The sequence below is a fragment of the Idiotropiscis lumnitzeri genome, chromosome 1, assembly GCF_059441095.1.
Source record: "Idiotropiscis lumnitzeri isolate Australia: NSW breed Sydney's pygmy pipehorse chromosome 1, RoL_Ilum_1.0, whole genome shotgun sequence".
Taxonomy (NCBI): domain Eukaryota; kingdom Metazoa; phylum Chordata; class Actinopteri; order Syngnathiformes; family Syngnathidae; genus Idiotropiscis; species Idiotropiscis lumnitzeri.
Window position 1 is genome coordinate 11,618,115 of NC_142391.1, and position 26,843 is coordinate 11,644,957.

Consider the following 26,843-nt stretch of genomic DNA (forward strand, 5'->3'; position numbering starts at 1 on the left):
CAAAAGAAGGGCCTACAACTTCAGCGGAGTTGCATTTCATAAATAATATTAGGAGTCCCACGAAACGCCTTTTTTTTTTTTTTTGCTTCTAACTTTGTTCTTTGTTTGAGGAAACCGGTGCTAATAAAGGAGAGCGTGTGGATGTTACATCTGCGCCGTTGTGATGCCATTCCGTGCAATATTTTGATTTTCTAGTTTTACTGTCCATTTGTTTTACTTTACTACAAGTTGTACTGTCACACTGTGCGAGGTGCCGCACATATCGCATCGGTGCAGTCTGCTTCGGGCACATCACTTGGTGTGCAGCGGATTTTAGTAACACTTTTTGTGTATTTGTGTCCCATTACACTAAGAAGGGTACGTCTCGTTGAAGAGAAACAAGCGAATGGATCCCACTAATTACAGCAACGAGAATCATTTGTTTTTATATGTTTTTTTAATTAAATCTGTTTTCATTGTTTCGATGCTGATGTGCCAAAATGTTATTTTATATGAAACCTTGGTGCAAAAAAAATGTTGGGGACTGCTTATTGTGTGCTGTCCTAATGTTCACTCAGACACCTGGGCTCCGCCTGGTCCTTGCAACCGAGGCCTCCCCCGCCACCTCCGCTCTGCCCGCCACCATCTCCTGACCACAGCGCTCTCTCGCTCTCTCTCTCTCTCCACAGGCTGATTTCCCCTCGCAATGAGAGGTGACAGTGAACAGTGGAACTCGTCAGTGTGAATAACACACAGTCACGCTTGGTGAGACCCTCTGGTGGAGCGCGACGCACACACGGCGGCTCAAGGGCCCGGCGGCGGGCACGCTGTCAGCCTCACTGCACGCCCTTCCATTATAGCTTAACAGGGGACAGATTGAGCAATCTGATGGGTTACGTTTGACATGTTTGCTGGTTTGACCTGCTTGAGGCACTGTGCAATTACTTTCCATAGTTTGGTGGCATAGCAAAAGGGAACCGCAGCTCTCGAAGAATTCAATCATTATAAAGCACTGTGTCGGAAATATCTTTACAAACGGGCCTGTGCTTGTACCTCAGTAATATTCTCAAAGTCTGGCAGTGTCCTTCAATGGCTCCTAATAAGAGCAGTTCATAACACGTGCAGTGGTCAGGCTTAATTTACCCACTTTCTCTGTCCACTGCCCCATCAGCATATAGTATCATATAACTGCTAATGGGCTAATGGAGGAAGAAGGGGGGTGGGGGTTAGGGTGGGGGGGTGTTCGGGCGAGGAAGACAGCAATAGATAGGGAAATGGAGATAAGGTTCATCCAAACATTTAATAACTTATCCAATCTGGAGCGTTTGCCTCTTACTGGGCTAATTATGTCATTTAACTGGCCTGGGCAAGGGGGCCAGTGTGGACACTCCGTCTTACAGTGTCATCACATAATTATGACTTATGCCAGTGCCGCCTCGCAAGCTGGATGGAGTCAGCTTGCCATAAATTTTAATGATCACCTAGACAATACTAACGCTCTTAAGGGGGGTTCCACGGCGTTAACGGGGAAAAATGCGAACGTCGCAAAAATTAAAGTGTGGACGGAGCAGGAGTAAGCGATTGTCCAGTTTGGGAAAGGTGAGTTTAAATAGGTGCTTGGTTTTATGTTCAACATTTGGTGTGTTTTGAGAAAAGAAGTTTTAAAAGGAAAGAATGTTTTTGAATTTAGTGATCAGTGCAGTGATTCTCCAAGTGCGTGACTGCTAGTTGGTTATGGCTCCCTCTAGAGGTGCACAAAAGAATCACATCTTGAGATTACAATTCAGTTGTATTTAACTTTTTAGTTAGACACATTTGCATCTTTTTAGTTAAACACATTTGCCTTTAACCTTTAAAAACTGCTTCCTTTAAACATTTTTATTTACAATTTTCATCTACTTTTTTTAAATAAAACCTTTTTCTTGGTTTCGATTAATACTAGGGTCTGTTACGCGAGTGTTTTAATGTTGTTCATTCTGGTGGTATTATTGATTATTTAAGTATTTTTGTTTAGGTGGCATTTTGTATTTCTGTGAGGAGCAGAAGTTCTAATAATTCTAAAAGGTAGAAAATAGAAAATGTCATAATTTTCAGAAAATAGATGCGGCGGAGTAAAAAGGACTAAGTGAGAGTCAGTAAAATGGCTGATTGGCTATCCGTGATTGATCATTGTGAGATCACTCACTGGGTGCTTTGAGTCTCTTGTGCTTGAAGAGGTTTCTGGTGACATCTTTCTAAATTTGTGCTGTTAATTAAAAACGATTTCATGACCTTTTTTTTATTTAGGTATATTTAACTCAGATTGGGCTCAGTAATCAGATTAGTGTTAATAAAAAAATGTACAAATGTGAATTGAAAGCTAAATTAAGAATAAGGAAATTTAAAGTGCAATTATTACAATTAAGGTGCAACGGAATTCAAGGTAAGTGAGTTTTTCGTGGTTTTTGAAAAAAGTTGACGTGCAATATCATTGTCACTTTTGGGGCTTCAGGTATCTTTTTGTACTCTTTTTTTAATCCATGTATCAATTTTCCATAGCAGTTATCTCAATTTCAGCTTCATTTTTTAAGGCTTTCATTAAAATGTTGTAATTAATAAATAATATCTTGAGGAACTAAAATGTTTTCATTGTCAGCGTTTGGACATCCCGTCGTCATAATGCCGATCTGAACTTTTCTTTGTATTTCCCACCTGCAAAGGTCTTGTGAGGGAGATAATGAAGAAGGCAAAAGAGAAGATGATCTATCTTGATATTGCCGTCAAGGATGTGTTATTCCAGAAGGACTCGGTGATCAAACAAACAAAGATCACCTGTTCGGAAAGTCCCGTGAGACAGCTGATTGATAATGCATGACACCAAAATGTTTTTGTTTACCCACAGATATGACTTTGAGGGGGGTTGATGCCCCCCCCAATCCCCATCTCTCTTGAAACCTGATTCACTACAACTAAGTGGATTGAGGGGCGCCTCACGGGTCAGGAGGTCTCCATGACAGAGTCTGACTCCGCTGACATCCTTTCAACTGGGAAGGGGGAGTGGGGAGGTGGGGGGAATCCACATCCACTTCATATTCCGCCCATTCATGCCGTGTTGTCCTGCAGGCGCTCAAACATGAGAACAGAATCTCACAGCACAATTCCTTTCCTTCGGCAGCATTAGATTAGATTGGAAGTTGCCCGCACACTTTGCTGGGCTTGTCAAATGAGCTGTCAGTCATGCGTCAGAGCCAGTCCCCTTGCTCATCTGCTCTAATACATCACGCTGCTTTTTATATGGATCAGCGTGAGTGGGAGTCGCTACACCAATGCCAACGCCCCCCCCCCCTCCTGCCACCCTCCCGGGACGTGCGGTGATTGATAACATTTCACCAGCTAGTCACACCCGTGCCCATTTGTACACTTGGTTGCAAGTGGGGTCCATTGCTGACATCCACAGCGGCCATCATTGCCTCGCACAGAACAATGACATCAGCCGCTGTATCACAACAATTGGCTCGGACGTGTGCCAGCAATGTGCGGCTTCTTCCCATTCATAAAGTGCATCGTGACAGCAATTGACACCCTGCTCGTCCGAGGGGGCGATATTAGTAGTTTCCACAATAAAAGCAATTGGGGAAAAGAGCTCAGGTGCCACTTGGTATTAAAGATGTCAGCTATTAAATCACATAGCCTGCTGCTGATAAATGTTTATTGCTCATTAGCATGTCAGTGCACCTTTAATGCCCTGGAAACAACCGCCGACTGCTGGTGTGGCATCCCGAGGCTGTTTTGTGTGAAGTCCTATCGGCATATTGGTCCAGTTAACGGCCACTTGGCTCATAGACAGCTATCCATCGCTATGTCAGCTTGACTAATCCAATTGAGGCAACCTGCTTGGCATGAGAGAGGCTCATCTGTCTTTACCGTTTATTAATGGGCCTCATGGGGGGAGGGGGTCTTAAGGTGGATTTAGGCCTACATATTTTGAAAGAGAGTAAATAAATACTTTGCTATTTGCCATTCACGTTAGTCAATACGTCCATAACTATGCAACTTTGTGATTCAGCTCAATATCTTGATGGTCATGCCTCATTGCTTTTTTTTCCCCCATTTGCTTGCATGATGCTTCTAATTGTGTTATATTGTCTTCCCGACAACTTAATTGACAGAAGCCACCTCACGGCACGGATAAGCTTACATTCAATCTGTGTACTATCAACTCCTTGCCGTGGAGTTGAAATGGACGCAACTCGTTTTTAATTAGATGAAAAATATTTGGGGATTCTGGGGAGGTGGATGGTGGGAGGGTATGGGTGCAACCAACACAAAAATTCAGCTGATGACAGATTTGGTCAGACTTGTTTCTGTTCGCACGCCAGATTGCATCCAGCCAGTATGGCATTAAATTCCTCCCAAATTAAAAGATTCCTGTATAATTAAAATATCTCATTTTAATAATTTTTCTCAATGGGCTACATTTTAATCCACAAAGACGACAAGGCGCCACTACGTTGTAACCTTCTTATAATATTGTTTTCAGAATAATATATATTCTTTAAAATGCTGTACTCACCTGGAAAAACAGCAATCCCAAGAATCTCACTCAGGTAGTCTGGCCCCGGGGCAGATCGGTAACCATAGTCTAAGGAATGAGAGCATAAAATTCCCACACATTAGGATGGATAATTGGATTTCCTGTGTCCTGTATGGTGGGCGGTGCGCTTCTGCAGCTGTGACATTATCAAGGTAACGTAACCTGAAGGCTGCGGTGCAGCAGCACAGGCCCCGCAAGGCCTGTCCTCCGGTTCCACATGACTGCCTGCTTGGCTATTCATCCTGTGGACCCTGCAAATGAAATTATGGGAGGAAGAGCAAAGGACATTCTTTGGGAATTAATCCCATTTATGCCTAAACCCACTCCCGATTTTTATAGTGAGCCCGTTTTAAGATGTACACCGCATTTACAATTAGAAAAGGCCTTCTGGGGATTGGAGGGAAGTAGCGTACTGTGTGCATTGGCTTGTTTGGCGACTCATTTGTGGACACAGACAGGAAACAGAATCAATGGTATTTTCAAATATCAAATGTCATTGAGAAACTTCTGCACCCGATCTCAAGATCAATGCCATTTGACTAAGCCATCTAAAGGCTTTTGTTTGTTAAAATATTACAAATTACATAATGCCATAGCATATGACTGTTATTGTAAAAGGGAATCTAAAATACGGATTATCATGACATACAGCCAGTTAACGTTCTCAAAAAAAATGTGAAGAAATGTGTTAGATTGGTCATTTAATATAATAACAGCCCAAAGATTGACCATACATAATCGATTCATTTTAATATGTGTTTACAATATCAATACAATAATAATAAAAACAATATATGAAAGGAAAAATCACAATGACAAACCACATAAACACAACATACTCGGAAGCAGTATTGTTGGTGTTTTTGAATGCATGTATTCTATATTGTAACTATTTAAACACAATTGTGGTTGCTTTAACTGATTTTTTTTTTAATTTTTCATATGGCGTCAAATGAAGCTCCAGAGTTGTCAAATATGATTTGAACATAACGTACATAAAATAAATATAGTAAGTAAATAGGTACTTAAAAGTCATCGTTGAAGGTTTGTACTTAAAAAGATAAGATGTAGTTTAAAAACAACACTGTTTAAAATTACCGCCACTAGTATTACTGTGTTCGTTAAAATAAATAAATAAACAAACAAACAAATAAATAAATATTCTATTGTTTTAAATGTGACAAAGGGGCCCAAATACCAGTTATTTGAACATTACAGAGCATGTATAGGTCACAGGACTGTAATTAGTCGTCTTAATATGCTCGCGACACATTGCAGATAAATACTGCCCCCTAGCGGCAATCAATGAACATAACCACTCCAGGTCAAAAGCTCATTCGAGCAGTTTTATGATTCAGTTCCGAGGACAGTCAGTCCTTTTTTTTTTCATTTCAGGAAGCTTTTAATGAGCCGTTTTGAACTTTGAATTTTTAAACTGTATTCTATCATCTTTACAAACGCCGAATAACTGTTTGTAATTGGCTTGTTCGAAGCAACCTATGCCTGATTAGAGTGCACCAACAACATAACTTTACTCGACAACAATCGAAAAGAATAATAAAAATAGGCTGCAGGGCTGCATTCTAATTTCAATTGAAACTTAACAGAAACCAAAACAATAAAATCCAGTACCGTATTCTTTGATGCCAAATCATGATTTTGACACAACACGAACAAGCACCGAAAATAGGGATTTGCATTTCGCCGTGCGAACTAATTAAAGTAATTTTATTAGATTTGCTAAATTACTCAAATGTACATGTGCATGTACACACAAATCCTGCAGAGCTGTGCATACACACAAACACACGCACGCACACACACCCACACGCACAAACACTCTCGCACGCACGCACAGCCCCCCTGCAGTATTAGCACAAGGGCTGGGATGATTAGAGCTACTTCACTGTCCTCATCAGGACCAGAGCAGGCCACAAACAGGCATGAGAGGGCCAAACACACCCAAACAGACACACAAGAGGCACCGACTGGTAGGCCTCCTCAGGCAGCCGCACAGCTCGTGCAGGTCCCCGCCATTATCCTGTCCTCTACCCTAAACACGCAGTTTTAATTTCAAAGCTCTGATTAGCTGATGATTGCATGACAGCCGCCGACGAGGTTCCCTTTTCGCCGGCTCCCAGACTGCAACTCAATCATGCCCAATTAGTGGGTCCCCAAACACTCTCTCTTATTAGAGGACTCATAATCGACTCATTGTGTCCTGATTTGGCAAATAAATCACTCTGGAGGCGGCTGACTCCCCCTTCTCGTCCTCCCCTCACCCCACCTCACTCTTCTGTCTTCCCCTGCCCTCTCGTCTTTTTGCTTGTCCAGAGGCTCAGTGACAACGTTTTCAGGCGTGCTATTCATTGGAGCTGACAGTCTGAGCAACGTCGGACTCCCTTTTTTTTTTTTTTTGTATATTCCTCCTCCTTTTTTATTCTCCCTAAAGAATGAAGAATAATTTAGCGACTAAGCCAAGGCAGGCAGGCAGCATTTGGGTGTCCTTGTCCTGCAAGGTTAAGAATGTATTCCATCGGAGCAAGAAAGGAGAGAATTAAAATAAATGATGGCCAGATATTTATTGTGAGTTTGTAGATGAGGCCGAGTCATTGTTGGGGACCGGTAAGGCCTGAGTGAGCTGAGTGACTCTCCTACTGCCTAATCCAATGTCACTCATGAACTGCATTTTGATATGACATTTATTCGTACCCCATTTTAATGCATGCATTAGGTTCTTCAAATGGGATACGAAAGAATATTAAGTTATCCAAATAACGTGTGTTGAAAAAATAACTGGAATTTGTATGGCTGTAGGTCAGGGATGGGCAACTTAACTGCTGGAGGAGGCATCTTTTTTCTTTCATTGGTGCTATGGCGGGGCCAAATAGCACCATGCATTGCCTAACCAGTGATATGACAAAAATGCTATTTTAAGGATAGACAAAATGCGTGCACATGTGAAAAAACTTTTTTTAACGCATGTATATAAGAGCCACTATCCTAACCATTCAAGGATGGCACAAACCCACTGAACAAAAATCAACATTAAGTTTTGTACATTTCTTTTCACACAAATGAAGTCACTCAAATATTTAACATTATTCAGGTACTATGTTAGCTCTGCATATCATTCCAAATCTGCAAAATAAATATTAGGCCTACTCTTTTGTAGAACAGGGCAGTATAAGATGCAGTCTTTTTGTGAATGGCGATATTACAAATTAAACTTAATTCAATCAACCTCTGCATATTTGCACTTCTGCACATTGGCACATTTGCTTATTTTTTAAATGTTATTTATTTATTTTTATTAATTATCATTTTGTATTTTGGCCGGTTTGGCCAGTTTCTCCCCTCGTTTTAAACATATTGAATCTTTATCATCTTTTTTAAGATTTTCTTGACAATTAAAAAAAAAAAACATTCAAAAGAAAAAACATTTTTGTGTTGTTGCCCAATGTTCTCCATCCCTGATCTCGGAGGTGTTGTGGTTCACATAGCACATATATTATACAGCTGGCATAATCCCCATCAACATTTGCCCTGAGAAGAGATGATCAGATGAATCCAAATTGTAGTCAGATGTTCACCCGAGGCACACGGACACTAATTTTAAACATGTTAACCGATTTTTAAATTGTAAGGATGTCGGCTGTAGTACCAACACTGACCTGTGAGAGGCAGCATGTTGCCATAGCATCTGGACTGCCAGAAATAACAAAGAAGAACTTGAAGAAGCTAGGCTAACTGTGATTTTATATAAGAACTAGATATCCTTCTGTAATGTCACAATCGCAGAATCCATAACCCAGCCAAACACATTGACCACGTATGCATAAGAATATTGAACAGGTTCAATATTGTTACACGTGTCTGCCAAGAGTGTTTTCTGAGTTCCTGAGTTTCTGTTTCTGAGCAGGGAGGAAGATCATTTTAACACACGATGCCACATAACATTGATAATCTTCAAGATCATTTTTTTGAGACCTCCATGAATGTGGGCTGGGCTGGTTTTGATGGCAAAGGAGGAGAAATTCTAAAGTTTGGCTTGAGTCAGGTTGAAATTTCTCCAGCCCCGGATAAAATGGATGAGTTTCGATTGGGAAGCTGTGTAACATCTAATGTTGCTGTTCTCTGGGAGGGTCTAACATGAACCACTAGCTCAGTGATGTTGCATACGTACAGCATTGTGAAGACTGATGAACATTCAAATCTTAGCTTTTGTAACTTTAAAGTGTGTGTGTGCGTGCGTGTCTGCGTAGATTGGTCATTAGTGTCTGCTTACACCAGAGAGTCTGGCCAGCTGGTCTATGACGTCTGGTGTGCCACTTGGTGGTAAACCACTGCGAGACCCCCGTGGCAGAGTCGCTGAGGCCCAGCAACTCTTCTCCCCAGGCAGGATGCAAAGGCTGTGGCGAGCCCTCGGCAGATGGAGCCTCCAGCGTTTCTCCTCTCCTGCAAAATGTAAAAAAAAAAAAAAAAAAAAAGCAAGAGAGTGAGAGATGGAACAAGCGCCAGAGACGAGACCAGGCCCTGCCTCAGCCCTTCACAGATGCCAGGAGAAGGCAGAGATTTTGTCGAGCCCCCCTGCGGGGCGGGTCTAGTTGGAACAGGTGCAGTCACGTCTCCCTCGGCCCCTTTGTCAGCACCTCAGTGGTGGAGCCCGTGCTCTCTTCCTGTCCCGGCTCCTTCTCATTCACACACTTGAGAGGTGTGGTGGGACTACTTCCAGCCCCTCCTGAAAGCCAGCCGCAGATCTGTCCATGAATCCTCGTTTCTACACGCCAAATCCTGCGCCCCCCGCGTGGCGTTGTGTTACTCCTTTTAACAGGAAAAATATTCAAGCAGAAGTGCGAGTTGCTGACCTTCACAGGTCAAACAGTTGAGTTGTGCCGCCCTCCTCTTCCTCTCCCGAGATACAAGGTCCATGCTGTATACCACGCAGGCGGCAGAAAGCACCCTGTGTGATGGAAAGGGTTTACGACAGGCGGTGCAGGCGGCGAGGCCCGACGGGCCACCTTGACCTCCCTGCGCTCGGAGGGGACCTTGGTGAGCCCTGTTCCGTTGACCCCCGGAACACCCCCCCCCTCCGGGCCCCCAACTCTATCCTACCACCTCTGAGTTATTATCATAATTTTCCAGAGAGTCATTGCACAAGCAGAGAGGCATCTGTGTTTTACAGAATGTTTGGTGTTTTATTGCCTTTATGTCACTCCTAGGCCAGCGCAAAGGGGCCCCCCTCCAATGATAAGAAAAGCAGCCATGTGAAAAATGAAGGCCCTGGAATACAGGACTGAGAGGTGAAAAGGGAAAATAATAAAATACAAGACAAATGTGGAGATTGACTGTATTTCATGGTCAACTCTTTGCCTCTCCTACACTAAAAAAAACATAAAAAGGAAAGGCGATAATAGACATGGATTCAGATGATTACATTGTAACAAAAAGAGCTGTGGTGCTTTTTGTTTCTCCTCGTGGTTTGTGCAGTGGTCCTTTGATCATAAGATGCGCTGGGGTATTTAAAGTTGCCACCATTTCAAACCACACAAAATGTTTTGGGGAGCTGTTGTGAACATTTAGATCACAATATATTTTAGGGTTTAAATGTGTCATTCAAAAGTGAGTATTGTATTATCTTTTGTAGAATTTCTTTTACAGCTTTGCATGCTGACAATCAATGTCCTTATCAATACTATTGCTGATCTCTAATAACTATTGTTTTTTTTAAAAAAAAAAAAATGGATGAACTCAAAATTTCAAGGCAACAGACTTCAATAACATTTTAAATTGGGCAATTCAACTAAATATGAATTCTACCTGTGTGAAAATTGTCTGTCATCCCTTGTACTGCCCCCACCGACTTAGATACAAGGAGAAACACCTCAGCAAATTGTTTTTTTTTATTGTGCTTACATGGTTGCCATGAATGTCAGTCATTTAGATTTGAAAGTTGTTCCAAATTAAATTAAGATTCAACCCCAATACATACAATTTTTTTTGTTTTTACAGTGTATTATTCCTCATACCTCACATTTAGCCTCCATGTATTAATTTTACAGTATGTACAAAGGGTTGACATCCTAACGCTTGCATTCTTGGCTTTTTTAGACGACTAATAATGGCTTCATGACAGACTGGTGCTTTGGCCGGTTCCGAGCGCCTGAGTGATGTCGTGCTGGCCGGGTCACTGACAGGGAACTTGTGACCAGCGCGTGGCCCTTGATGGAATAGAATTGGTCCTAATATTGCACAAGCTTTAGCATGTCTGTCCTCACCCCTCACTCTGTATTGGAGGGGCCCCAACAATCACTAAATCTCCCCATTTTCTTTAATTACAGAACAGCATATTGCTTTTGGCCCATATGGAAGGCAGATATTGAGAGCAGATAGGATATATCAACTTCTGTCAACACCACAGCATATTAAGCTCAGCTCAAAGCATATTAACTCTATTCGATCTTTCCAATTAGCTCTCAATCTCAAAATATGTGAGCAAAAGCTATAATGAGAGGAAGTAAAATAAATATGGGGCGTTGGTGTTTTTGAGGTCACTTCAGTGCACTCAGGTAGGCTACATGAATAAAAATAGTAAAAAATTGTGGCAAAAATAGCGGCAATTTCAAACTGCTCCTGATGAATACGTTTCCCAAAAACGTGGGAAAAGAAAAAAATGTCACAATGGACCAACAAGTCTGGGAGAAGCGCTAAATGCACATTTCATTAAGAAGACAAATATAAATATTGTCTTGTTATCAGAGTGCTACTCAAAGATTCACTTGCATCAAGTTGCCAGCATCATCAATAATGAAAAGAAAGAAAGCCCATCGGAACAAAATTCACTGCAAAACGGAAAGTAAACTCTGTAAGTCACAATACTGAGAAAATACTCCAATCGTCGATACAAACAGTAAAGGTTGTTCTTCGAGAGGCTCATTACGCCATAGAGTGATTTTCAGAAAAAAATAAATGAATGATGTTATCAGTAATAATGGCAATGTACGATGGCTTCAAGTCGGTGATTATAAGGTCCCATTAATGGTTGAAAAGGCGTTGAAGCTATTCATCTTGCATCCATCTATTATCCATCTCACAAGAATAAAAAATAAATAAATCTGGCATTTGAACAAGGGTGTGTAGACTTTTAATCCACTTTATACTTGCCATCGTCAAATGAGTTTTGATAAAAAATTGTCAAAAACAAGTTGCGCAAATAAAACTGTCCTTAAACTGTTTGCAGTGCACCACTGCTTCACATTTAAGCTCTTCTCAGGAGGTTGTTCACTTTAATACTAAATTTGAAACAGTTGCCTGTAAAATTGGGGGAACAAGAGAAGTCTGTAATCGGGTATTGCGAGTGCTTCCAGCAATAACGGCTCCATTATTTTAATAGAAATATGACAGAGGGAAAAAAGTAATGACACCCTAAACCTCTTTGTGGGGCCTGCTTGCTACCGCGCCATGATCAACATGGCCTCAGCCTCACTTCACCTACAAGTGACACCGTGTTCATCCGAAAGCTTCTGCCATAACTGCCGTCTCCCTCACAAGAAATATTGTTGTTTTGATGTGATTGAATTCACTGCACCCAGACAAGAGGAGGTCATTCCGAGTCCCGCCGCAGCATCCCAATACACTGTAGATAATAAGCAACATGGGGAGAATAAAGGAGAGCGTCAGGATGAGGCAGTAGAGAGGTCACTTTGAGAACCTGGATGAGAGCACATGCCAAACAGCATCTCTGCATCCCCCACTCACCCCCATCCTCTTCCTCTCTATAATCCCCTCTCTGATCCACCAATGTTCGCGGCAGTCATTGGAGGCGGGCCGCAACCCGCGACCACCGGGCCCTAATCTGAGCCCTCGCCGCCGCCGCGGTCCACCTCTGACAGCAGCGGCCGGCTGCCAGCGTAGGAGTGGAAGGCTTAGCCTTCTCCAGAGAGACAGCTAGAGGTTGTCTCTACATGGATGGGCACTTCGCAGCTCGGCGGGGGCGGGAGGAAGGGGCAGCATAGCAGCTGCTCAGGACATATGGGCAGAATTCATTAAGTCTGGCAAAATGAGCCAATTGTGGAGGTGGCAAGAGTGAACGTTTGTATGTCTAATAGGCAAATACTCATTGCATTTGAGCTCAAGTATTCCACAGCATCTAAATATTCAGAGCACAAATATCCTGCGTGACAGCTTCATCCGGCGTAGTTACACTTGATGAGGCAGATTCGAGGCCGAACAACTGGGCAAAAATAAATAAATAAATCTGTTTAGATGGGCAGTGATTGAGCTGTTTGATGCATAGACCAAGTGTCCTTGAGGTCTTTTGCCTGTGCATTTTCAAATGTCAGGAGAGCGCCGTGTGTCTCAGAAATAAACCCAATCACAATCTGTAAATGTTACAACTGTTTCCCTAATAGACGTGCACGCACGTCGGGAGGCCCGCATTGAAATTCACACACATGAACCAACACCAGACTAAACTGAATGCTGATCGACACGGCCAGCTCATGTTCAACACGCGCTACACAATGCATTTGATGAATTACACGGAATTCAGCACGCACGTGTCGTAGCAAACGATGTCCTTGAACCTGCGCTGTCCTCGTTAGACCCTTTTTGCCCACTTTAAAGAGCAGTTTGAACAGGAGCCAACTCCCATCTATTCCTGTTCAATCCAATATCAAGGTATAATGTATGCTAATCCACCTGGTGTCAATAGGAACTGTGTTCAATGCATTTGAGATAATAGTGAAGAAGGGGTTGCTCCTATCGAGGAGCTGCAAGATAAAGTCAATGGAACAGTCAATAATAATAAGGTTGAGGGCCTTAATGAGGAATGTTAATTTGAACACAATCAACTGGATTTAAGCTTAGCTGATTATCAACCTTGGACTTGTATGAGGGTGGTGATAATGATGGCAGTAGAAAGGACATTTTTCCTCCCAACGGGCCTTTTAAAACTTTAAAATGAAAAATTAAATCCTCGGGAACACAAGTCAGTGACACAAAACTCAGCCGTGCTCACTTAGTAGTGAACTTTATGTAGAAAATGCAAGACTAATTGTAAAATATTTCTATACAGAAATGAAGAAATACAGTAAAGATTTTAGATCACACGGTAACTCTCGTTTCTCAGTTCTCACTGGGGGCCATTTAGTCCGGACTTTGTGCTCAAGTTGCAGGTTAAGAAGCCTGTTCGTCACTCTCTCCTTGATCCCATTCCATGAGCAGCTCTGAGGACACCTCGGTAAACAGATGATCCCAGTCCCAGAGCACATCTTCCTGCAGAGCAGCCCAAGAAGAATTGGGGGCACGCAGGGGGTGCGCCGAGAAAGACAAGATCAGAGAGCAGAATGAGTAGAGATGAGGCTGTTCATGTACACATCATAAATCTTGATTACTTGGGAGGCGGTTGGACAACAGCTGGACAGTTCTTTGGGAGGAGCTCAGAGGCAATATTTAAAAAATAAAAATAAAAAAATCACGCACCTCCTTCACCTCCTGCTCTGGTGCTAAAACCTTTGTGAGAAGCTTCAAGTCAATCTCTCCATCCTGAAGGAACAGTCCAGTTAAAGAGTGTATGGAAAACATAACTGAATTGATTGCCCTGACATGTCAAAATAATACACGGTTCCGACATCTTGAGAATCAATTTGAAAGTAGATTTAAGACAACTTTGAAATGTTCCCAATATCCCAGGTCTTAAGACATTTTGATGTTAGTTTGTTTCGAAAGCAGTAACAATAAAAAACTATATATATCTATATGGATACATTGAACTTGTTGACTTACGAGCGTTTGGAATGCAGAGTAATATTTCAGATCATTGTCCAGGTCTCTGTAGGTCATTACCCGGTTGACTTGAACGCTAATTACAGGACATAAAGAGAGAAAATGTCACCAAGAAATCTTTTTCCATCAACGTCATGCAAAATAAGAGTTAGAAGAAGAGGAGAGAATCTGTTGTTGGGTGTCAAGACTTCAAGCAGAAAAGCAGGAGCAGGTTGCCAACTGGTAAACGCCTCAAACTGAAACCCAGCTGCTTATCTGCGGGTCGGAATTAAGTGAGGGGGCTCTGAAAGTGGCCGGGGCCTAGCAGCGCATGCCAGTCCTACTTATTGCACATTACACGCTACATTGCCCCAGCAATGAGTTCAATGTGGATATTATCTCGCACAGAGAGCGAGCCCCAGCCTAATAACCTCCACCGCTGTCATAGCCTCGCTACATATTCGACACATGTCGACGTGCATCTCACAGCCCTGTAAATCAAAGGACTAGTTTGGTGAGGACCTGGGAAACAGTTGCATAAATCACACCCAACAGTTATTCCCCCATCACAGCCAGATCGAGTGACACGCTCGGTGGCAATGGCCAAGTGTGGAGGACAGGTGATCATCTCATTGTTCCCTTGTAATCTGTATGCGGACGGGGGGGAAATCTGGTCTCCGGGCCTACCTCGGTGGTGCGGCTACTTGCATGTTGAGATCTTCTTCCTGCACTTCATCCAAATCTGGAATGACTGGAATATCTAAAAACGCAAAACAATGAAATGGATGAATGCAAATAAATGTGTATTTATTTTGGATGTGAGTGTCGGCGTGGCACTTCCTCCCCTCCCACTCTCCCTCTCAGAAGAGCCATCCTGTCACAATAGCCATGCGGCCATGAATATTCAGCAGTTGAGGCGGCAGCTCCTCCCGCTGTGAGAGCGGCTCTGGCCAGGGGCTCCCCAGTAAGCACCCCCCGCTACCTTAGCATTTGGGCCCTGTCAGCGCTGCCCACCCCGAAGACCCGCAGTGGCCGGTGGGCCGACCTCCGTGTCCGCTCTGCCACTCTGACTGGGGCAGGCTCCAGCCACATGCAAGAGCGTTTGCTGGCGAGCCCATCTGTGTGGGGTCGGATGTCACCGCGAGGCCTGGCAGGGGCTGCGGCGCACCGAGCCGCCAGCCCGCTGCTCAAACAGTGGGAACCCGCTTTAATTGGCAAAACGCAACAGGAGTGAGGATGGCTCCACTCCCAAGAAGGACAAGGCAAACTTTCATAGCATTCCGCTTGGACATTTTTTGGAGCAGGAACATATGAGTGGAGATAATGAGACATAGAGAAAGACAAGATGGAAATGAGCTGGTGAAATGCATGTGCTTGTATTATCAAAAGGTTAATTTGTTCATTGTTGTCATAATATAGAGCGGAACCTCGATTTAACAGAATAATTATGGCGAGAGGTCATCCCTTCGAAGACGATTGCCCGTTGCGTTAAATTCTTTTCATGGCTTAAAAACGTCCAACACAGTACAAAATAATTTTGTATTTGCTTGTATTTTTAAAATTCCCATTGCACTATAAAATTTGGGGAAATTTAAAAACAGTCACTGAAAAGTTTTAAAGTTATTTTATTTGTTTATTTTATTTCCTGTGTCTCTCTTTCTTCCACTTTCGACAGTGGTGACAGCTCGGGGAAATGTTGCTTTGCTGAGCATTGTTTTGTCTGGATGGGCCATCAGACCCCAAATGCTAATTAACTCTATTAGCCGCGTGTTGTCAGTGAGAGAGACAAGCATGAGACTAACAGCCACACGGTGAAGTCGGACTGCGCAAAGAGGGCTGTCGGTAATCTCCGGCCACAGTACCGCAGCCCGAGGGCAATGTCAATAGATGAGCTAAACAGCAGGAGGAGATGGAAGTGTGCATCCTCTGACGTGAGGAAAAATCTCGGCGCGTATGTCACAGCAGCTTTGGAACAACTCCAAAAAACAAACTGGAGCAAGATGGATCACGGGGCATTGGCTGCATTTTAGTACTCAATGATGGTGACGAAGAAAAAATACGTTTTTGATTGTGATCATATTTCACACATAAATGATTCTGAGGACAATTTCAGAAGTTTCCTCTTCAACTTTTTTAATAGTTAAGCGAACGCTCCCACCCCCTTGATAATTTCTTACTTTCCCTTTTTTTAATTAAACTAAATTAAAAATGCCAAGCTCGTTTATCCGCTGACAAGATTCATCTGTGTTTCTGATATCCAAATAAATGCAGGCGCGGGTATTTCATATTCATGAGGCCCCGGTGACACTTTGTCCTCTCATTTACAAAGCACAGCGTTCAGCAGAATCTGTCCCCCCTGGACCCCCAATCAAATTTAATGGTCTTAGTGCAATGACATCAAAAAGCCTCGCCATCCGGCTCCTTACAAATAGCATCCTGGCTTGTCTTTCTGTCCACACCCACTCTGACACCACTTCAGCCAGAAATGCACTATGTGAAGCATACTGTTGTCTAGGCAAAGTGTGATGTACACTGAAAACAGACATTTGGAAATGAGCTGCACGTGCAATCTAGAGCGGAGGTCAAGCAGGACAAGAGTCCGGGCAAGCTCTATCATGACGAGCCTTTTCCTCTCCACCGTCAGCCACACCCACCTACTGAATACGCACAACCTCGCCTGGACCTCAACACGCATCACGCCAGGGCTGGCAGCGAGCGGCCTGAGCAGCTCCTTTTTTTTTTTTTTTTTTACATGATCACCTTCTTCGCTGAAGCATGTAAAGCATATCAGGAGGGGATCATTTGCGTTGAATGTAGACCTTCTGGCAGACACACACCCGTCAGCGACTTTGAACAGGACGTCTCGCCACATCAGTCGGGCCCGCTTATAACGGACATCGGGGTCCAGTCAAACGAGCAGCTAAGCGTAAAATCCATTTTGAAAAGGGTTATGGGATGATATTCACCACATCAGTAGTTCAGTGTAACACAGTGAGACATGAAACAGATGATTGTGTTTGCAGTAGCGCTGCAATTTGAAGTCACCGTCAGGGAGCTGTGGGGGCAACTGATGGGGCGATGCGAGCCTCGACCTGGGCTCCCCTTTTTCTCCCAGCTAGTAGCCAGTGGACACATGGGATAAGCGTCATGGACATAATCAAGATCGTAGGGGCTATCTCACTACCCCTCAGCAATGTAATTTCCAATGCCCCTGCCTCTGGCTCCATTTTAAGAGCTCTCTCAACACAGTGAAATCTTTCAGCTGGCGTAAGGGCAAGAGAACTGAAACTCCTGAAACTGTGAACATGACCAACATGTGAGGTCATACATACTGATTAATCATGCCACGAATTTGGTTTGGCACCGGTGGTTGAGGACACCACTACGCCGAGTCATTGTCTGCACTCCGCCATGTCGAGACAGTCAGTGCGCAACTAGAGCAACTCATTTAAAGGGAAGGAGAGCGGTCGCTTTGATTGGCCATGATTGAAGTTGACTGTGATCACTCCCACTGAGGTGCAGAACACCTCCTTTTCTCAGATCCATTAGCTGGCTCTCAATTGCAAAATTAACAAAATCGGCGTAACTCACCTCCAGTCGCCACCCAAGATTTATACCGCAAACCCGAAAATCATAAAAGCATTAACACTAACTTTTGAATTAAAGGTAACTTGAGTGCCTCAAACTGGGAGCCCGTTCGCTCTAATTAGTAGCTAAGTAGCAGCTCTCACTTTCAAATCGGTTGCTGACCTCTGCAGTGGACAGTGAGCGACTCCATACGCAGTCAAAATGTTAAATAGAAGTACAATATTGCATATCTGGGGTCTCACGAGCAATTTTTTATGCACACTTGCCTGTCCCTATCAAATATTAATAGTGATTAGATGCATGTACTGCATTCCACAAATTGTCCTTATTAGATCCATCTTGAGAATGTGATGTTAGCGGCAGCAAACAAAGTTGGACATGTATTTTGACTTAAATGGCATTACAGAATAAAATCTCCATAACTCCATCAGTATTGTCAGCTATGTTTTGTTCTGGTAAACGTATCCCATTTGACATGCACAAATAAAGAGCCCAATTATACGTTGCAGGGCTTTTCAGTCATTTCACAGCTCAGACCAGACATTGTTTGTTGTGCACAGAATTGGACCCTCAGGTGAGTCTGTCAAAGCACAAATGCTCCTACGAGATCGGTTTGTGTGTGTGCGTGCGTGCAGTGATTAACTGTGTCGCTCTTGGGATTGTGGGGGGTGGGGCACTCGCAGAATTCCCTCAACACAATTCTGCGGCAAATAGGGATCTAATTTTGCCTAATGAACATGTTCGTGTTTATCAAAAGGTGAGTGGTTATTTAGAAGGCGTCAGCGGTCAGAGTCAGCGCTCTACATTCACATAGCATCCAAGGAGAAATGTCGCCAGCTCCAATCTTGACGGCCTGCTTATCTGCACTATTGCTCAGAATAAATGTGCTGGGGAGGCACCTGAGGGTTCCTATCTGCCCGTGAGGAGAGACACAGAGTGGGGGACTGTAAAGGGGCACTTACCTCCATCATCATCTGATCCTTGGGGAGTTTGTGGTCTCAGCCGGCGGCTGTAGAAACAGAGAGTGTGAGAGTATTCATAATTGAATACTTTCTAAATACAGCCTAAATAATGAGGTCGTTTTATAGAGATGGAGACTTGGTTGCTTGGTTTTGTTCCCTCACCTTCATAGAAGCAACTTGCGAGGCTTGATGTCACTATGAGATTTTACTACTAGCTAATTAGCTGCCCCGCGAAGGATGATATCCAAGAGGATCTAAAAAGTTCTATTTGGTTTTAATATTATTAAGACGAGAGTTGAGACAGTGGCAGTGTATCATGTTTATTTGCGCTGCTAGCTGGGCCAAGCTACCTTAAACCCTTTTAATAGAGAGCGCCAGCAGCTGCCATGATGCCTCAAAAATAGATGCCTGCATGCATCCTCTACCTGCTCTCCACATGACCATGTCTATTCTGGTCGCAGCTTCACTGTTATTCCAAGAATAACAGCAGAGCTTGCCTCCTCACAGCAATAAAAGTGATGACAACTCAGTCATGCTGTTTTTTTTCAATCATGTTAAGTGATTGTTCTTGGAAGGTAAGGATTAGGAGCAACCAAGGACAGTCTCAATGAGCGCCAATTCCACTTCAGTACGTGGGGAACATTTACATTTAAATACCTATATTTACCCACACCCAGAAATGTAACTGTCATTGAATTCAATCAGCAGCTACAAAAGTATTTTGATGTATGGATGATAAAGAGGCTGAGTCAGCTCACTCTTCCAGGTCGTCTGCAGCAGCTCTTCTCGAAGATCTGTGTACATGCAGAAAGTACAACAAATTGTAAGGCACTGGTCATTTCACCAGCGTAATTTACTTCTGTAAAATATCAGTCTTTTTATGTCTCCTATGATAGTAATTCTGCTCTCAGCGTGCTCAGTGATGGTTGTGATCTCCTGCTGAATTATGCCGCAGTCAGCCCTAGAAGTGTAAATGCATTTAAATTCAGAGGAGGGGGGGTAACTGACCCGCATACCTACAGTATTATTAGGGTCCTTCAAAACTAATTTTTCCAAAGTCTGATTCATGCACTGTAAATTGTTTTTTAGTAATCTGGTTTTCATTTATTTACTTTGCTTTGAAATGTCTTTAAAGCTTTAATTTGTAAATGTTTTTTTCATGTTGTACTTTTAATTATGTGAAGCCCATTGAGTTGCCCTATGTCTAAAATGTGCTAGCAATATACGGTAAATACATTTACTACCTTGGAAGACTTTACTAGTGCGGCACAGTTAAAAAACTGAAACACAGTGATAAAATAACAGCGGTTATTTTCAACGCATCTAGTCAGACAAATATGCAATGGACAACAATACATTCAATATTTTTAAGCACATCTTCATTCGCAATGATGAGTAAAGTCTTCTCAAAGAGGATGAATCTATTTCGCTCTGTAAAATGTTTGTTTCCTCGGTTACATAGTGCCCCCTATTGGTTGCAAATATGACACGGTCTGTGCTGGGAATGTCATTTCGCTGATTTCACTTCAAGTATTCCAAGTTGCCGACAAATGTCATTCATTTAAAACGCTGCTTTGCTTAACACGTGCATGTCGCAGACGTGGTTATGTTGGAAGAAAATTAAATAGAAGTCTCATTAACACAGGTGCACGATTTGGGTGCGTGTGTGATGATGCATGCACACGTCATGTTACAGGAAGCTGAATAGAGCACACACTAAGTGGCTTTTATGTTAGAAAGAATCTATTATAATCATCCTACAGCCGTTACGAATTGATTGAAGTATTTATTTACTTCTATTTATCAGATCTCTCAATTAATTGATGTGTCTCATGGCATTCCAAAGCAATGTGAGGAAGCGGGTGTCCAACCGAGCAGGGCAGAGAAGAGCAGAGAGCTTCATGTACCTGCCTGCCCTTGGACTGTGCCCTGTCTGGGCGGGGGGCGGTGTAGCTTCTACACTTAAGACACATTACTGGCTCCTTGATTAAGACTCATGTAAGGCAAAGCGATAGACATGGTAAAACTGTCTGGAAAAAAAGTTGTTAGGGATAAAATATATTGTGACAACCTGGTTTCAAAGGTCCATCAATAAACTGACAGATCATTTAGTGTCAATTAGAAGTGATAGATCGACAAATCCCGGGATTTCTGCGCTGGGATTAGTGGGAGGAGGGCGGCGGTGATTGAGCGTGAGAGGTGACATTGAAGGGAAAAGTCCTTGCCGGCTCCAGGGGGGGCCATTACTTACTTTGTTTCAGAGAGGATCAATGCACGTGCAAAACCCCTTTACACCTCCTGTATTCCAATGGCTTTGAGGCTGGGAATCAAGTTGGGTTACGAAAAAAAAAAAGCGTCACGCTGACCTTCTGGTAAGAGGAGGGAAGGGCCATGGACTTTTGTGGTTGGCCTGCATTCACTGAATGACAGATCACCTCAAAGTTCCTTTGCTATCTTTTCTACAGAAAACTGGAGAACCTATATGGCAGGTACCCCACCAGTATGACACCTTAACACGAAATGCTCTGTCCTAAATATTTAATGACTGTCTCCATGTTGTGTTGTGCTCCCCATGTACAGCAGCTCACACGGGGTGATAAAGTGTCTGGAACCTCTGTGATGGAGGGACCGGCTGGCTAACAGTGCCCTCCTGTGGCTGATGTATTAGCCATGTCAATTACCACCTTGCAAGCAGATGAAGACAAATGGAGAAGGCCCAGCTCAGACAGGCTCGCTCTAACCTTGTTGATTCACAGCTCTAGGCCCAAATATGCGCTGATAAATAAACTTGTTCCACAGAATCAGAGTCCATTAATAACACGCAATGTCGGAACGCAGCTTGATGCCTCCAGTGTGGGCAATGGAGAGGGAAGACCAAGAGACGTACTTGCCAGGGCCGGATCCGGAGCTTTCTTCTGCCCAGCCGCCTTGCCTCCTGGGTGGTTTGGGCGGGGGGCCCTGGAGGAAGAAAAAGAAACAAGACAGATTCAGATTTCAGATTCAGAAAAATACTTAAGGGGGGAAGTAAAAATAAACCACATAAATAAATGTAGTTGCACAAATTTACACACCCTCCTATAACTTAAATCACAGAACTGTCATAATCGAAAGTAGGATTGTCCTGATCTGTTCGGCATGGTAGAAAATCGTGCCCAATCGCATGCTTTTCTGATTAATATTGGCTGAAAATGATTAGATTTTTAAAATGGCATAATTTCTAAGGTCAAGAATAAATTAATTTAGTTATTTTCTTGAATTGAACCACTGATGATTAAAAGCCATGAACAAAGTTATAATGTTGGAATACCTATTAACTTTTTTTTAAATTACAGTACCGGTAACTGAGACAAATTGGATGTGATTTTTCATTTTTTCTTCATTGGAATGCAGAGGTATTGAATCTGTACTTTGTATCGGCAGATACAGAAAATCAAGTGACTAGGGTTCAAAAATTTCTGATCGAGACAACCCAAACTTTAAGTGCTTCTAAAATCAATTTTAGATGTTCTAGTAGGCTTTTGATTACTTTTGTTCTGCTTTCAAAAAGAAGGCTCAGGGAACACTAACTGCTATTTCATAATTTCTTTCACGTTGTCTAAGGTGCTGGTTGGAGCAGAATAAAAACTGTATGCCGCCGCCACCATCATGCTTTACTCTAGGGTAGAATGTTTTGTTTGGACCAAACATAAATTATGAAATTCTGACCGAAAATGTTTGATTTTGTTATAGTCCAAGACTTGCACAGCCACATTACTTGAACTGTCTATTTTTATTTCCCCTCTCAAAAAGATTCAATGAAAATCAATTGTATGGGTTGTAAGTCACAATAAAAGATGGGGAAAATGTTAAATGATTTATCTTGATCTGATTATTTTAAATTAAAAAAAAAGGCATTTGAACAGGGGTGCGCAGACTTTTTACGTCCACTGTATGAGCTCCAAGATTGGCGTAGAACATTTCCCAGTAATGCCAGTAGGGGGAGCGCTTGTCTGCCACACAGAATCGAGATGTCTACCAGTGAAAGAGAACAGACCCAGGACCTTAATTGAAATGTTGTTCTGAGGATGCGATAAAGCCAAGTGCACTTGAATAGTTAAGCTGCATTAATTTTGAACAAATGTGAACAGCCTCATGTCCAAGACCACAACATATGGAGCACAGAGTGTGGGAACATAACAGCACCCTATGTAAGTCTGACCTTAAAATAGATTAACAGGGAAAAAAATGACCTTCTCCCTATCGTTCTTTGATTCTGAAAATAGTAAAGCAAGTATGCAGCTTGATCCTGAGAGTGGGACCCTGAGAACTGCCCTTGAATGAATGCATTCCTCCGAGCTCACGAGCGGGGGCACGAGACAAATGAATGTGGAAAAAAAAAGGCCACAACATTTCTCATTACCAAATTGAGTCTGCAGAGGACAAAGTGCTCATGAAGAATTTTTTTCACTTATGATGAAATAGGAAATAATTTTTCATGGCTGGCCCCCTTTACCCGAGCTATTTATAAATCTGGACGTCAGCGTTGGGCACAGGATGAGGGAGGGAGCCCGCATGACGTACACTCCACTTGGTATGTTCGTAAAAGCAAATGGCGATGACATTATTTAAAACAAGACTTTAGTTAATTTTGTGTTGCCAAATTGGCAACTATGACTTTTGTAAACGAGCTCCGCTCTTTGTAGCCATTTTACAATGCAGTAAAAATGGTGCTTGTGGTAGGATTACATTGAAGCACACAAAGCAAAACTTACTTGCATTTTGTAATTAAAATTTTCACCAGATTTGCTGATGAACACCAAATTTGGATTGACTTCTGAGGCATATTTTTCCAGAAAATGTTGGTTGCACTCCAAATTGTTTGCCTTTGGAAGTGCATTTTTGGGCAGTTCCACTACATTTTAAACCTTTGGGTACCTTGAATTCTTGAATCAATAACAAATGATGTTCTTATTTTAGAGACATTAGGATAGTGAACATTGCTATCTACTATCTAATAATTTACACATAAAATCACATATCCTTAGATTTTAAAACTGCTCCGTTTAAGTTTAATATAAATGTGTGTTGTGTTCAGAAGCGCTTCCAACTCAGCGTTAGTTCAAATGAACTGAGAGGAACATCTAAGTTTAGAGAAACAAAAATCAGAACTAACTTCAACCAGATGTATCTCAATAAAATGTAAATAATTTTGACTGTGAATTGAAAGGCTATAATTCAATTTATATCTTGAAAAAAATGACAAAAATGTCATTATAAAAAGCGAGTGCATTGTATTATTTATTTAAGCATTGCGAGATTATGAACAAAAATTATTTGTCTACATGGACAGCTGTGGGTATAAACGTATCTAAGTATTTAAGTGCACGCAAGTGAGTGAGCGTGCGTTTTTGGTTTTAATGTGAACTTTGTTTTTGACCGTTGATTTCATTTCACCAAATACTACTACTCCTTTTACTACTACTACTATATACATCCTTAATTAGCTGGATATCACTAAACAAAAATATGTTAATGTCACACACTACTGTCCCTCGAGTTGCTCATGACCAAATATGTTAGGGCTGTTTTAGTAATAAGCTAAGCCCTCGTGGTTTCGAAAATAGGATTCTGTGATGCTCTCCAGGGCAAAGAACTTGTAGTGTCCAAACTGTATGAGCTCAAAAGGCAGTGGCGTCTTTGTTTAAAAGGATGCCAGGAATGTTACCAATCAGTTGGGTATTTCAGGCGGAAGAGGCCAGGCTTGATAAACGATGACTGTAAATAAAGCCACAGCACGCTGGAAAAATGCATTGCGTTTACAGAACGGGTCAGAGGGGGCGCGAGAATATTGGTCCCTGCATTGAGGAAGTTGGCCTAATTTGGGAAGATTAGCCTAAAGCGACAGCATAGCTGGGATGTTTCCTCTTGGGGAGTGTTGGCTGCATGACAGTTTGCCAATCCAGGCGACGTGAAAAAATGCCAGCGAGGAAGTGATAGGAATTGCTCTCTTTTCACTGCCGGTGCTGCTGTGACTTGTCTCGCATATTTTTGTCCTATATTTAGACACATTTCTTGCATCATTAAATACCAATGTTCTGAGGTGAGACATCCCTAGTGTAATTGTTACCGAGTCTGCTAAATGTTCAGCAAAAATGTTTGTTTTTTTTTAAACACATACTTTTATTAGTTAATCAAAGTAGCCTAGTAGTTGACCACAACATTGTTGCTTGTAGCGTAACATGCATGTTCTAAGACTATATTTTGTGCCACTGTAAAGTTATACTATTCCAGAAAATTCTACCTTCCACGGGTTCCACTGAACTTTAAATTTGAGAATAAAAACGGATAGTCAAATTGTTTTTTTGTTTTTTTCACCAATATGCAAGTGTAGAATTGGAAGGTTCTGGGTGTGACTGTATAAGCATTCTCTTCACTCCTGCATGAGAACACATCCAAACATGTAAAGGTTAACACAAAGAAGACAACTAATACGTCACGTTTTGGAGCATTTGATATCTGCTCAAGTAAGACGATGGTGACTGAAATATTTTAAGAATACAAAAGGGAAACAAATCACTCCATTAAACCTTTTTACCATTTATGTCAAGCTGGTGTTCAAGTGCTATACTCCAATTTTATCAAGACAAATAAGTTAAAAACAGAGAAGGTAGTTGACTGACACGATGGTATGGTATAAAGCTTCTGGAGCGTTCGCAACAGAAGCAGTACAAAACCACAGCAATGTTTATGGAACCTACCTCATCGTCATCCTGGATTAACGCATATATTCGGAACATAATACATTTTGAGGTTAATGTAAGTATTTCTTCCTGGATCACATGCACATAATTCTTCTATACAATGAGCTGACATACCTCCCCAGCAGAACCAGACATGGAGGACTTCCTGGAGCTGCCGGCATCTCCAAGCGATTGGTCTGTTGTGAGGCGGGCTCTTCGGCCAGATTTCGCTGCCTGCAAATTATGGCATGGAACTCAAATTAGTATTTGATTAAAGATTAGTAAGAATTTCTATTTAACAACACAACCACTTGATGAATTTGGAAACAGATGTTGCTGATCCGCTTGTGTAAATGACATTAAAGATAGATTCAAAGACATTATTTAGATAGATAGATAGATAGATAGATAGATAGATAGATAGACAGATAGACAGACAGACAGACAGACAGACAGACAGACAGACAGACAGACAGACAGACAGACAGACAGACAGACAGACAGACAGACAGACAGACAGACAGACAGACAGACAGACAGACAGACAGACAGACAGACAGACAGACAGACAGACAGATAGATAGATAGATAGATAGATAGATAGATAGATAGATAGATAGATAGATAGATAGATAGATAGATAGATAGATAGATAGATAGATAGATAGATAGAGGACTCTTTGGCCAGTTTTGATTTGAGTAGCAGAGTGAACTTCTAAATCTAAATCAGCCACCAACCAGCAAAACAAATTTGATATTGACCGCTTCCAGCCTCCCGGTGGCAGCTGGGAAATTTTGCTATTAGCATAGCTAGCTTAGCTTTTGTGTCTTACATAAACGCAGACTCTTCCACTTGCCGTTTATAATAAATACACAAACGATGTTATCTCTTGGTTATTAGGGCCCGCACCACGTAAATAAATATTCTACTAACATGCGACTGAGACTGTCGTTTAAACTCAAACTGGTTTACGTGGCTAGTAGCACTAGCTAAGTCGTAACATAAGCGCTTCAATATCACAGACGGAAGAACACCAGTGAATTATTTTCCTAACGCCACAGTAACACTTACGTTTTTGAGTGGACCACTTTCACCCAGTTGCACGCCGTCGTCCATATCGGCCTTGTCTTGGATTAGTTTAAGACACCATCGCCTTCGCTTGGATATCGACGAGCTTCAAAGCCAGGCAACAGTCGCCATGGTAACACACGCAGGAAAGCACAAAGTGGATGTATGCGTTGAAAAAATAAAATAAT

At 42.3% G+C, this 26,843-nt stretch overlaps 1 protein-coding gene across 1 annotated transcript; it reads right to left on the minus strand.

Annotated features, from left to right (window-relative positions):
• Nucleotides 1-10,290: 10,290 nt before the first annotated feature.
• On the minus strand, nucleotides 10,291-26,824 carry ift43 (intraflagellar transport 43 homolog (Chlamydomonas)). Its single transcript, XM_088316722.1, has 9 exons — nucleotides 26,659-26,824; nucleotides 25,722-25,820; nucleotides 21,755-21,825; nucleotides 19,626-19,661; nucleotides 18,868-18,914; nucleotides 15,005-15,077; nucleotides 14,339-14,414; nucleotides 14,036-14,098; nucleotides 10,291-13,828 (listed from the first exon to the last, which is right to left on the minus strand). The coding sequence occupies exons 1-9, from the start codon at nucleotides 26,701-26,703 to the stop codon at nucleotides 13,730-13,732; spliced, it is 609 nt and encodes a 202-aa protein (XP_088172848.1). The 5' UTR covers nucleotides 26,704-26,824; the 3' UTR covers nucleotides 10,291-13,729.
• Between the last annotated feature and the right edge of the window lie 19 nt (nucleotides 26,825-26,843).